The 13568-nt window shown below is 36.8% G+C and overlaps 1 protein-coding gene across 1 annotated transcript in view; it reads right to left on the bottom strand.

Moving 5' to 3' along the window:
* The window catches only part of MTUS1 (microtubule associated scaffold protein 1), a 90512-nt gene that overhangs the window by 63042 nt on the left and 13902 nt on the right, over window positions 1–13568 (bottom strand). The window contains exons 3-6 of the mRNA XM_086747051.1: window positions 11759–11941; window positions 8061–8195; window positions 5929–6018; window positions 4623–4670 (exon numbers count right to left, since the gene is read on the bottom strand). Of these exons, the coding sequence (XP_086603177.1) occupies window positions 4623–4670; window positions 5929–6018; window positions 8061–8195; window positions 11759–11941 (456 nt within the window). The remainder of the gene's footprint in view (window positions 1–4622; window positions 4671–5928; window positions 6019–8060; window positions 8196–11758; window positions 11942–13568) is intronic.

The following is a 13568-nucleotide window of genomic DNA, read 5'->3' as shown; positions in this document are numbered from 1 at the left end:
GTGTACTCCATCAGAATCGCAAGGGAGGTTGAGAGGTTTTTGTTTCTTCTTTTTTTTTTTTTAAACCAGTTTAAGACCTCTGGGATTTTTTTTTTTATGTGAACAGACATTCTTCTGAACTGAAGAAAAATAATTTTATACTTAACCTTACATCTGCAAAACTGGGTACTCAAGAAAAATAAATAAAATCTGTCTATATTCTCTAGTAACAATCCTAATAACAATGTTTATGTTATACAGCAGGAAAAGTGTATTAAAAATGAATACTAAGAAAAAGCCATCAAAAAAAGAATACTCAAAGTGCTGAGACAGCAGCATTTTGCTTAGTTGCTAGGCCCATGATCTATGTTAGAACTGCCACCAGAGGGACTATTTTTCCTGCCTTGTTTTTAGCTCAGGTGAGTTCCCCAGTCTTACCTGCTCTATGACCAATCATACGAGCACTTATTTTCACACATGCACAAGGATCTTTTCAAGTCTCCATGCAACAAGAACACTGCTTGCACAGCTGCTTCTGCAACTTGCAAAATACTTTTGCAAAAAACACCCGCCCCCAAAAAAACCCCCATCAAACAACCAAACCTCTTTTGAGCAGATATGAAAACAGAAACAACAGAAACAGAGCTAATAAGCTACTTCACCAGATATCCCTCATCAGTATGGTAGCTTGCCATCAAAGACTACTGATGGACAACTAGATGAAAGAATTAACTGAAAACCTCAGTATTTGACACTCAGAACTATATTAATCAGCTCTTGGAATTATAATCTTTCCAATTTTTAAAGAATGTTTACACGTTTTCATATAGTATCACAACAGACTTTAGAACATTAATGATTTTTTCTTGTTCTTAAAAAAGCACAAGCACCACGAGATGTACACTAATCCTTTGTTTCCCAGATATTGAAAGAGTAAGTGTTTGAGGGTAACCTATTCTATCAGGGAATCTACAACACAAGAAGAGACGTTTACTCTCTGTTTCTGCTGATTTTCACCAGTGATGACTGAGGGTGTGAAAAAAGGGACATTAACTGAACCTTTAGGTATGCCTCTGAAAACTTTTGTTTGAATCAGAGTACTGTGTTAGTAAAAGCATCCTATCCCAATATAAGTGTTTGGGTGAGAAGCCAGCATCCACCTTTAACAACCTGTTCCAAGAGACAGCTTCATGGACTGTCACGTTTATACCTTACTTTTCCATTTGAACTTGATCAGCACTACTACTCACTTTTGCAATAAGCCATCTGACTGAAGTACTCCCTCCTCCAGTGTTACATTTTTCTCACAGATGATTAAAACAAGCAGCCTTTTAAACTCATTGAAAAGCTAAGACAACAGAATTACCACCTCTCATGATGAGAGACGTGTGCTATTTTTGGATGAAGCTTCTTTGATTTTCATGACTTCTATAAGCCTTTAGTAACTGCCCCCACTACGTGTGCTCCATCATAATAAGAACAGTATGATGTATATAATCTGTCTTCATACCTGACAATACTTCATGGGTATATCCCACAGTTGCCCTAGCTTTCCTGACAACAGTATTGTATCAGAAGCATAAGTGTAACTTGCTATGCATAATACACCTTTCAGGGTCACTGAAGAACAGGTTAAAGCTTTCCCATAAATATTTGCATGCTTTATTCCTGAAATGATAGCTTTACCTTTGGAATTGACAAAAAGGAAATTTGCTTTTGTCTGGCTTACACAGTACCAGGAATTATTGTATTGGAACTTAACCTTCAGTCAGTAACAGAGACACGAGAGTTGAATATCTACCGCATGTACTGCACTATAATATACTGCACAAGTATTAGAAGTAGGTCACTGTCTTACAGGGAGGGCTGGAGAAACAAAGGAAAGAGCACTGTTTATACTTTTTTAGAGGCAGTTTTACATCTAATTCAAAATTCCATCTCACAAGAGGTAACATTTTTAGCCATATTTATGTGATGTGCACATCACAAGAAGTGCACAAGTACATTCTTTAAGTTAGCAAGTTCAGAAGTGTAATAAAACATGTTGTGCCAAAGACAGTAACTTCGCTTAAGCCATAAAGCCAGTGCTAAAGCAATATGCCACTGAATTTATAGAAATTACTTGACCCACTGGAATATCATCCATGAAAAATACAGAATTCATTAAAAGAAGCCTTGTTAATGTTTTAACACAAGCAAGGAATGAACAGCTGCAAATATGTAAGTCTCTCCAACTCTACAGGCACACTAACAGTATGCCGAGTCTGGCTTTGCATCATTGCTGTAAATGAATGGAAAATGGATAAAGAGCACAAACAGTAAGAGAACAAAGATCATATCCTAAAAGTGCCGGCTATTTTTTTTCCATCCTTGAAGTAATGCTAAAAGCAACAGTAACAACTCATCTAGACACTTAATTAATACATTAGTATGGCAATCAATTACTGGACTCCTGCCTCAAGAAACTCCTGACTCTTCAGAAAGAGCACATGGGCAAGAAACACAAGTGGGGTTGGACCCTCTCACCAAATGAGACTAAAAACTGTAGGGTTAAACACTATGGCACTGAAATAAATGAACAAAAGCTTCAGCTAGTTAAAAGTCACTAGAACAAAGCCTCACTATAATACCAAGGCCACTAAAAAAAAAAGTGGGCTTCATTCTACATGGTACCAGCTGGCATTATTTCAATTCATTTCAAAAAGGATCATTTGTCTTTCCTCTAAAATGTAAGACATTGTACTGCAAAACATACAAGCAGCCACACAATGTTTTTATTCTAAGAACTACCCACAACCATGAAGATGGAAAAAAAAAAAAAAAACAAACCACCACCCCTTTTTTAAGGAAGCAAAATACTCTATCAGAAAGCTTTGCATGCATAAATGGGAAAATTACACTAATGGAAATGTATTAATTTGAAAGTATAACATATAATCTTATTTTGGAAGCTGACTCAGTACAGGAAACAGTTCAAGTTTATGAAGACAAAACCTGAAATATAGCTATTCAACTGGTGAAAGTATGATGCTAAAGAGCATTTGCTAAAGAATCACTAAATATTACAATTAATTTGGAGTTCATAGCTTTCTTTTTATGACATCAAACATAATACTTCAAAGGCCATGTAGCCACATTCTTTATTAAGTTGGAAAAGATGAATCACAAGAAAAATTATATTAAGCTAATAAAAAGGGGAGGGAACACTAATTACTTTTCTGCATGAAAAATATAGAGACAGTGCCATGCTAAATTTAGGAAAAAATAAAGTAATATTTCAAGACTATCACAAGCAAGTGGAAGAGTAATTTAATTTTCTGTTTCTAGTCCAGAAATGTACTTCATTGCTTATCATGAGTTTCCTCAACCAAGCTAATCAAGACATTATGTCTCTGCACTCCTGCATAAAAGGACAACATATGAGCTCAGGAAACTCAGTGTCAGGCTATACCTAAACTAACATTAGTTCAGCCAATTATGAATAAAAGCAACAAACAAACAGAATAAGCATGTTGTGCAAAGTCTTATGCTTGCTGTATGACAGAAGCCCTAACTCTTAACAGGAGATATTGAGCAAGGTACTTGGTCACAATTAATATGCAGACGTTTGACACCCAAGAGAGTAAAAGGCAAAAGGATTAGACTCACATTATGACTACAGGAAGTTAAAAACATACTGCCACAGTACCAGACTTACAGGTCAGAACTGATTTATCCTGTAATTCCAGACTCAAATTTAACAACATCTGCTCAGCTACAGCACCTCTTTCAGAAAGACATCTGCTATTCACTCAGGGGACACAGGGCTTTCCCAGTGATCTTTAGTATCTTTCTAAAAGGGCTTTTCAATGAGTAATTAATTACAAGCAGCTTTTAATTCAACAAATACACACTGATGCTCAGGAAACTAATTTAGACTGCCAGCTCTCTTGAAAAAGACCTGGAAATTGCTGCAAGTAGAAACATCATCTGAAGGCTTTTCTGTCTCCTGGCAGACAGAAACTAGCACCAGGCGTCCTGGCTGGCATAAACACTAAAAACAAACTCAATATGAAGTCCTTAAAACTCTGCCAGATTTTGGAACACCATCTGCCACTTAATCAGCTGTCATTCCTCCCCCTGCCATACAAACAGACATACACATGGACATGCTCTGATAATTTCAACTTCTTATTCAAGTGTAGTCTGCAGTGATACACAGAGGCAGCTGACACCAAAAGGGTATCTACCGTGAACCTTCCAGAAAAACCTGTTATTCTGCACGATTCTTCTAGTTATTTTTTTTTTAAAGCCACAACACATGAGCTTTAATCATTACACCTCACTGACTAAACAGCAAAAATCGTATTCAAGTTTCATTGTTTTTTTGGTTTTTTTTTTGTTACAATTAAAATCTCCTTATGCTTCACTGGAAAAAGAGAATATATAGCACAGACTGTATATTTTAAGAGCCAGGCAGCCGGAAGATAGTAACTAGAAAAAAAATCCCTTTTCACCATATTCTTTGAAACTGTAACCAGTGACGGTTTATGGAATGATCCATTGCATTGTTCTAAAAAGAGAATCAATACACTAATATAATGTATAAACCTAATTTAAGTTGCACCACAGAAAATGTAAAAGTGGTTTTAAAAAAAACTCACCAGAACCCAAAGAAGATAGGCTTTGGCGTCCATTTCTTCCAGGAGTACCTACAATGTTCAGGAGAGGGAAGGAAAAGAAAAAAAAAATTTTAAAAGGTGCCTTTTTAAAAAATTCTTTCCACATAAGCTCCTCAAACTTCACAATTTCAGTTTGTTTCTCGTGATGGCTGATGGTATGTTCGACAGCAAGATTTAGCATCACAAGGTAAAACTATTTGTAAAATTCATTATGAATTCCCAATAAGCCAAATATTTTTTTTCCATTACAATTATCATATTTCATTTAAGCCAGCACCATCTCATTTTACTTAATCATAGAGGGCCACAGATAAAAAAAAACAAAACCAATCATCTATACTGGCATCATAACAACTTTTTTCCACCTATACACTCCACTTACGTTATTTGTATAAAGGAGGTATAAATTAAAAGCACTCTCAAATGTGCTACCAATGAAGTTAGATATGAGTGAAAGCACTGAGAAGGTTAACCTACCATTACTGTATTGTTTTAGAGCCATGTGAAAACTGACCTGAGAACCTCATTATTTCAAAGGACATGAATTAAATGAAAGCACTCTTTCAAACTGCCAGGTCTAAATGCAAAATTCACATGCAGAAGTTTATAAAAGGTCTGTTGACAGCACCTATCCGCTTTCTTCAGGCTTTACAAACAGGTGTGATCCAACAGCAGGTATTTCAATAGGAAACAATCTGCTTTGTACCATTACTGTACTTGTTTCCCTTACCTCAGCCATGCAAGAGGAAATTTGCTCCCAGTGTGAAAATTTTTACTTAATAGAGCTTGCCCAAGGACTGATATCTATTCTTTTGATTCACTGTGGTAAAAATTACTAATTTCAATTGAAAGTTAAAGATAAAACAAGCAACTTAAAAATAAACTTAAACTGGAGTAAATATTATCCAGATCAGCACACTTTCACAAGAATCTTGCTTAAATTAAACACAAACTCGGGAAATCTAGTCTGGGCTGTGTCTTGCAAATATACCATCTTAGAAGCAGGTGACAGAGCATCATTTCACAAACTTTATCAAGTATTCCGAGTCCTCATGGGATGCAAGTTTCAAGTAGATAGTGGACAACGAATACCCTGTTTCCCCCCCCGCCCAGATAAACACATAAGGAAGACTTTGCAGAGCCAGCTTCCGATAGTAGGAACTACATGGAAAGAGAGCAGACTGACCATCTCAATTACTCTGAAGTCATAGAGTATAGCCACCTTTTCTCAAGGCAAAGGGATTCAAGAATGTAAGTGAAAAATTTACTTTACCCAATAGCTGATTACCTCTAGCCTCACTAACTTTTCTTGCTGAGTGCAGTGGTCCACATGATTTTGGTATGCACTGGTTCGGTGGAGCAGACCTGGCCTTGGCTCCTAGAAGTACAAGTTTAGATCAGGTTTAAAAGTACAACTGCACCAGCAATTAAAAACATGTCTAACATTATATATTTACAGTTAAGATGCACAAATCTACTCAAATAAACATGAAAAGAGACAACTTCCAGAAAATTTAAGCTATATTTAAAACATAACTTCACTTTACCAGAACTCAAATTGGAAGAAATAAAAAGATAGTTTTAATAAAGCTTCTAAGCAGGAGAAAATGTTAGTAAAGATTGCACTTTAGCACTAAGATTGGATTACTTAAGTCTCAAAACAGCAGCAAACACGACACCACTATGGAAATACTGTCAGAAAGGGACCTCTGGAGGCCAGCTATCCAGCCTCTCACTTAGAGCAGGGTCACCATCAAGACAAGATCAGTTGATCACGCTTTTGTCCAGCCCAGTCTTGCAAATATCCAGGAAGGGAGGCTCTACAGCCCTGCTGGGCAATGTTGCATTTCCTACTCCACAATCAGCCATCATTTCTCATTGCCACATCATTGGGTACTACTGAGAAGAGTTTGGCACCATTACCTTTGTAGCTGTCCTTTTCAAATTACTGCAGACTGTTACAATATTCTCCCCTTACTCTCCTTTTCATCTGACTACACAAGCTCAACTCCCTCAACCTCACCTCACAGGTCACGTGTTCAGAGACCCTAACCATCATCTTAAGTCTCCAGTTGACCTTTCCAGTTTCAAGACACCCCTTTTAAAGTGGGAAGGCCCCAAAACACAACAGTGTAGTCCAAGCAACACTGAGCCGAGGGGGAATACCAGCTTCTTCTGGCCACACTGCTCCCACAAGGTGCTGGAGGCACACTTCTAGCACTCAGGCCACTGAAGATTTTGAGCAATGCATAGTTGTGTTACATATGTTGGACTCCAACAGAAAGCATCGGCTTGTTACACAGCCATATAATTTGTGTTTGTTTCAAAGTGATTTACAGTTTGTGGCAAATTCTGTTTCTTTTCACTGTTTACCATTTTAAAGCATGTCATTATAGCATGACACTTGGCAGGCACCTCTTCTATTTATTCTCAATTATGTCAGACACGAGCTTAAAACTTAAGTCTAAAGCAGGAGCACAGTATTTAATTAGGTTTATCCAATTACAATAACCAGTTCACCACAAAGATGGTCAGAAGCAAGCTGATTATAACTAGGATTTAGGAGAGAGAGACAGCGAGCTTATTTATCTGCTCCCATTATGTCTTTAATTTTGGCCAGAGACTGAGTTGTCAACTGTTGTTTGTTGCTTGAGTGGAGAAGCACTGTTGGCCGATCGAAGGGTCCTGGCTTGAACAGGAACCAGAATAGTGTTTAATACAAAGACAGAAAGTACATTTAAATTAACATTCCCTTTAGCATCAGATGATGAAGCACAATTGTCTCTGTTAAATATTAGAACAAATCTCTGCTTCCACTTCAGCCAATAAGAATATCAAGAAAAAGCAGCATGAAGAGCTAAGCTGTTTCTCGGATTCTTCCTTTTGAAAGATGGGACAGAGTTCTTCATCTATGAAAGAAAATACTTCATCTAATAATATCTTATTAAAAAAAATATCCCCATCCCCCCCAAGGTCCTTTCTGTCCTGAAAGGAGTAAAGATAACACAAAATCTGCATGAGGACGAGGACAACCATACGGTCAGGATAAATTCAGGGTAGGTCTACCCTGCAGATCACCAGCAGCCACAGAGTCTGTGTCTGAGCTTTGTGACCGAAAAGAACTCAATAAAACAACATAAACCCTACGTGATGACATTCGCCATGTAGCAAAGTGCATTTAGTTCCTGTGCCATGCAAACCTCAGCCATATCACAGTGCAGATGACCTCCTCATTTGCCTGAAGTACCCTAGTCAATCATGACAATATAAAAGACATTTTAGTCTTCCTATGCAATCTTACAAAACTTGAAGCACCACAGATAAGATTTTATTCCCTCAAACTATTTTTCGAGAACACTGCTTCAAGAGGCACCATAACAGTAATAACTATAGTTTCACTCTATCTACAGACCCATATACCTTTTGGAGTTGACTTCAATGAGTGTAATCTAGGTCTTGGTACTGCTTTCAAAGGGACAGATCCCAAAGTACCATTCTGGCAGGCTGGTTTTGAAGGCCATTCTCCATTCTTGATGATGACTGTGGCACTTGCAGCTGCAACACAGAACAATGAAGAATTTGCTCTAGGCAGTAACTAGTTTGGGGGAAAAACAAGCCTGTTTTACCTGAGGCTAAATTTAGGAGAAATACAAGTCAGAATAAAACTATTATGACCACCTCTGATATCTTTGATATCAGCACAGACTGATGAACTGTAACAGATCAGTCTATAATATCAAGTTTGCCTCAGATTAAATAAAAATCAGCCTCATTAAAATACTAAAGGTAACGGGAACTACATATCTAATATTGTTCATCAAAAGATGAAACATATAGCCTTGAGATTATTTTAGTGTCTTTAAATGCAATAGCATAAGCTATGTAAGTTAACTACTTCAAAATTATTCATTTTGGCCATGAATCAATAGAACTTCTACAACATTAGGAGGGACAGAACCGCTTTCCCTTTCAGAAAGATATGCAACTGAAGTCTTTTTTTTTTTTTTCAAGTTGCAGCCTCTCTAAAGGCACAAAAGCTAAATATTCGCAAAAAAAAATAATCTACACATGAGGAACAATTTGGATAACACATCAATAGCATCTGTGGGAATCTGACTCTGATCAACATCAGATGATTCAAACTAATTTGTTCTAGTAAAGCATGAGGCCTGAAGCAGTCCTTAATTTTTTCCATCTATCATTAAATTAAGGATTTTTGCTCGGAGTTCACTGCAAGCAGCTAGCAACTGCCTACAAAGTGCTGTGCTATTTTCTTCTTCAGAACCATGTCATAGAAGTAACACTTTGGGTAAGGGAGCACACTTCTGGTGTGGGTCTAATTAGGGCACTGTTACTTTGTATTAGAAGATCTGGAGTCAGCTACCCAGGATATGTGCAAGAAAAAAAGGCAAACTTGCAAAGTTTGGTCATTATATGATTCAAAGATGGTCTGTTGTAGAATTAGGAGTAGCTACTGCAATCTTAATGAGAGATGGACAGATATGAAGTGATCTCATCCCAGCTAAGAGTTTAAAAACTCAACTCACTACAGAAATTTTAGTGAAGCATTGACTACACAAATACAGCTCCACGTCAATTGCTAGGATCAGCTTAACTTCTAAACCACTATTTCCTTTGTATGAAATTATTCTAATACAATTTTCATTTGGATTCTTGTTCTTAACCTCAAGAGTTTAAACATTTCAGTATGCTCAAATCATAGTATTTTTCAGCTCACCACTGAAATTGAGAAAGTTTCTCTACTGTTACAAACGCAATTTTTCAATGCTCAGACTGACAGCTTGCATGCAAAATACGCTTTTATTAACAAGAACATTTCAAACTTCATTATTTCCCAAATTCTCAAACAGTAAGTCTTTTTAGAGAAAAGAATCATAGAACTCAAGTGCTCATCAGACAAAAAACTCCTAACGCTGCCACAGGAAATTATCAGCCTAAGGGCATCCCATAACAAAGGGCTGAGCTGACACAGCAGGAGAAACACTCGCTTTTGTATTTTTTTTTCCTGCTAACACAAGGCAAACTCCTTAAGCAAAACAAGCCAAGCGACTTTGTCAATTTAAAACTGTTGACAAGACCACAGTAGTTTGTCATAAATTTCATTATATTTAAAGCATAAGTTTCCCATCCTGATCTTTGCATGTCCCACTAATCTAATAAAAACATTTTAGGTTTACAAATAAGGACTTTTTTTCCCTGATACTGTTGTACAACAGACTAAATGAAAGAATAAAACATAAGAACAGCACTGTACAAAGTAAATTCGTGAGTTCTTTCCAATTTGATTCAAACTCATAAAAATTTCATCTTACTAACATATGAATCATATGTAACCTAAATTTATTATACTCACAAAACTTGACCATCAGACTTAAATAATTCTCAAATGTAGCAAATTAACTAAAGAAATATCATCTCATGGAAAATCAGCAAGTCAAAACATCGCATACATTTACCAACCTCCACGAAATAAAATACATGCTTTAAAATAAAATAAAATAAAAGAATACAACCTACTTCTTTTCCCAGTAAACGTGGCTAACAAAGGAATAATACAAAAGCTGTAAGATCCCACTATCAGCAGTGTCAGTAAGGTAATATCATAGTGGCTTCCTGAGTCAGTCGGTGGTGTAAGTGTAGAATTGATGAAAATATCAGGAGAAAAATTAGTTTCTGTGCAACTGCGGAGTCCTCCTGGTATAGTCATTTAAAAATGATCAAAGTAAGCTTAAAGCTAAAGAGACTGCAGCCATGTTCAACCTCTCATATTGCTCTTGCTCGCTCTTCGTGAATCGGAGTGGAAAAAATTCTAAGCTTGAAGGCAGTGGACAAAACAGATTAAAGCAGCTAGCAAATCAGGCTAAATAAGGAGTCATCTGTTTGGATACTTAATGTGAATACACTTCTTTGTTATGAAGCGATGACCCCTTCCTTTGTTACGTGAGGGAGTAAAATGAAGAGAGGACAAAGCTGCTTAGGAATTCCAGATACAATCCTAAACCTGAACAGCAAAAGTCAACATGGCTGTCACAGTAACTGAACAGACCTGATTACAAAGGAACATACACTGCATATTTTATTACACACACTCTTATTCCTTTGAGGAATATGTTAGTTCTTAGGTTTTTTTTTAATGAAGGCACTACAGGGAAAAAAAAAAAAAAAGAACAAAGGAAAATTTAGTTTTATATGCACGTATGCATATGCGCATGCATAAACTCTAGACGTATGTTAAATCACAGTTCTCTTTTTCAGTCCATTGAAGACAGATTTAAATGACATCTGGCACAAAGGAAAGGCCTTTTCCCAGTCTCCAAGACAGAACAGATGATGCAATAATAACAGAATACTTGAATGTACTCATTTGAATATGTATAGCTGGGAATACTAGTATGTCTGACAGTTGTGTTATTTCCTTCATATTTTTGCCCCTAGAACTCCTACAATTGTTGGTACAGACCCTTTGTAGAGCTTCAGATCAAAGTCAGTTCTGTTATTTTTCCCTCTAGGTTTAGTCAAGATAGATTTGGTTCAGGTCATACACCAGCGCTGACAGTTACCTTAGAAATTACAGAAGCCTACTCATGAAAAGTTTTGCCTTCTAAAAGCAGTTTCATATATCTGCTTTTGATCTCTTCTACATATTGAGCCTTAAAACTCTGAAAGCAGATATAATCTAGTTCAATAAGAGCATTTAGTATCAAAAACCTGTAACGTGCTGTTCCAAATATTATGACAGGTAACCCATTCACACTGTTCAGACTTACTTCTTAGTACACTTTATATGAACACAAAGAAGCTTTTGCTCAAGAAGACCCACTGGTTTTGTAATATTTCAGGACAGAAGAGAAGCTGGACTGAAAGCTCTACTCATCAAACCAAAATCCAAGGCTCAAAGGTCCTTCAGGCGGCATGTCTCAAGAAAGAGTAAGTTGTAAGTTAAGAAGCAAAAATAGCAAGACCTAGAACTAATAGTAAGTAGTACAACGAAAATTAACACAGGCCTTTGTCAGACAGGACTCCCTCAAGGGGATTTTTCTCAACAAGCAGTTGATGCTGGCTATCAGTAAAGACCAGTAACCCTGATGGATACTTACAATTACTGCTGAAAAGACTTCGCTCACTCTGACTGCTGCTGACTGATGAGATGCTAGGTGTTCTCTCAAGCACTGATCTTTTAACAGGCACTTTGGATTTGGCGAGTGGTTTACCAAAGCTAGCCCAGGAGGCTGGAGAATTTTTCAGGGAGGCATGCTTCTCTCTTGGCGAAGATCCTATACCTGTCAATTGAGGGGGAAGGGGGAGAGACAGAAGAGAACAAAAGAAGTTGGAAAGAAGTGTAAACAATTGTTTTTTCTACATATATGCCTACAAGTAGAAAGATTTACACATAAAAATACATATTAAAAGGCTTAATCTGCCTCACATTGATATGGTAAAAAATGCTGTAAACGCAGTAAAATAGTTCCAAGAATTTAAAGGATCCTGTTTTACCTGCATATTGACCTCAGGAACAAGTCAAGAGCTTTACAGATTGGCCTTCAAGGCAGATATTTGCATGCACAAAAAGTCTTTCTAGCATTCTTCTACCTCTGTGTATTACAGTTACCTATACTGGCAATCCTATAAAAACATAATCTCTGGCTCAAAGACAATTCAAGAAAGATTTGTTTGTTCCTGTCCTCAAAACAGAGATTCCTGCCCACCCCCACGCCCCAATTTGACAGAGCATTCTAAAAGATAATATCCTTTCGAAGACAAACCCAGCACAGGAGTATCACATTGTGTTGTACTCACATAATATACTGAAAACTGACCAATTCTGCAGAACCGGTTAAACAGCACTCCCCAGAACCAAATTCTTAATGGCCAACTAGTGCAGACACATTTTTGCATTAATTGCTGTTTTTATTGGAGTTTGTTCAGTAGAAATGCCCAATAGCTAAGTTAATCAAATAGGAGGAGTATCTATATAGGAGACAGGTGTGCCATCTTCTGACAGGAGCTTACTCTTGCACTACTAACAAAGCAACTATGCTTTCTGCAAGAAAATTTGAGTTTAGTTAAATTAATCTTGCAGTTTATTTCTGCAAAGTGTGCACCTAGATTAAAAGAAAAAAAAAAAAAAGTCCCAAAGGAAGTTACGTACACAAAGACTTGTCTTGCCAGCACCGAGCTGACTCCTATCAGCTCTGATGTCAAGATGTTTATACAGTCCTCTGAATAACTAGGGAAAAGATTTTTATTTTTGTACAAAAACAGAGATGTGGAAGATAGTTTTTAAAAATATGTAAGTCTATTTTCTTATTTATCATAACAAAATATATTTTACAAAATATCTTAACTTCTGATGTCATTACCATTTTCAAGTCTGACACTTTACCTTACTTGAAAAGAGATGACCACAGTGCTTCAGGTTTGACTTAGAACTATCAGTTTCCTACTTAAAGAAATACCCTTCCCTTTATTCTTCTCACTGTAAACTACATTTCAATTTTGCTTAAGCTATGTGAGAAACTGTTGAAATATTACGAAATTAGCTGGTAATTCCACTTTATTCACCATCTTAAATATCAATATTCAACTCTCAAATATCAAAGACCAAGAAACAATCAATTTGCACTAAGACCAAGAAAGTGTGGCATTAAGGTTCAACCAAGGAAAACACTTAACGCCCAATGTCTGCTTTTCAACAGTAGGTGGTGTGACAGGATTAGATAACTTGTCTCAAAACAGCCTGTAACAAGTACGCAAAACCAGGAACAGCACTAGTAAAAGAAGGTACGCCCAAGCTATTTTCCTCAGTTGAGATCAGCTTAGTAACAGAAGAGTGAGCCTACATACAACATACACCAAGCATGCATTAGGATATTATATAATACTGGTCACTGAATGTAACACACACAC

Source organism: Chlamydotis macqueenii, chromosome 4 (assembly GCF_036417535.1).
Source record: "Chlamydotis macqueenii isolate bChlMac1 chromosome 4, bChlMac1.mat, whole genome shotgun sequence".
Lineage (NCBI taxonomy): Eukaryota > Metazoa > Chordata > Aves > Otidiformes > Otididae > Chlamydotis > Chlamydotis macqueenii.
Note: the sequence above shows the minus strand (reverse complement) of the source record. Positions and strands in the feature narration are given on the sequence as shown.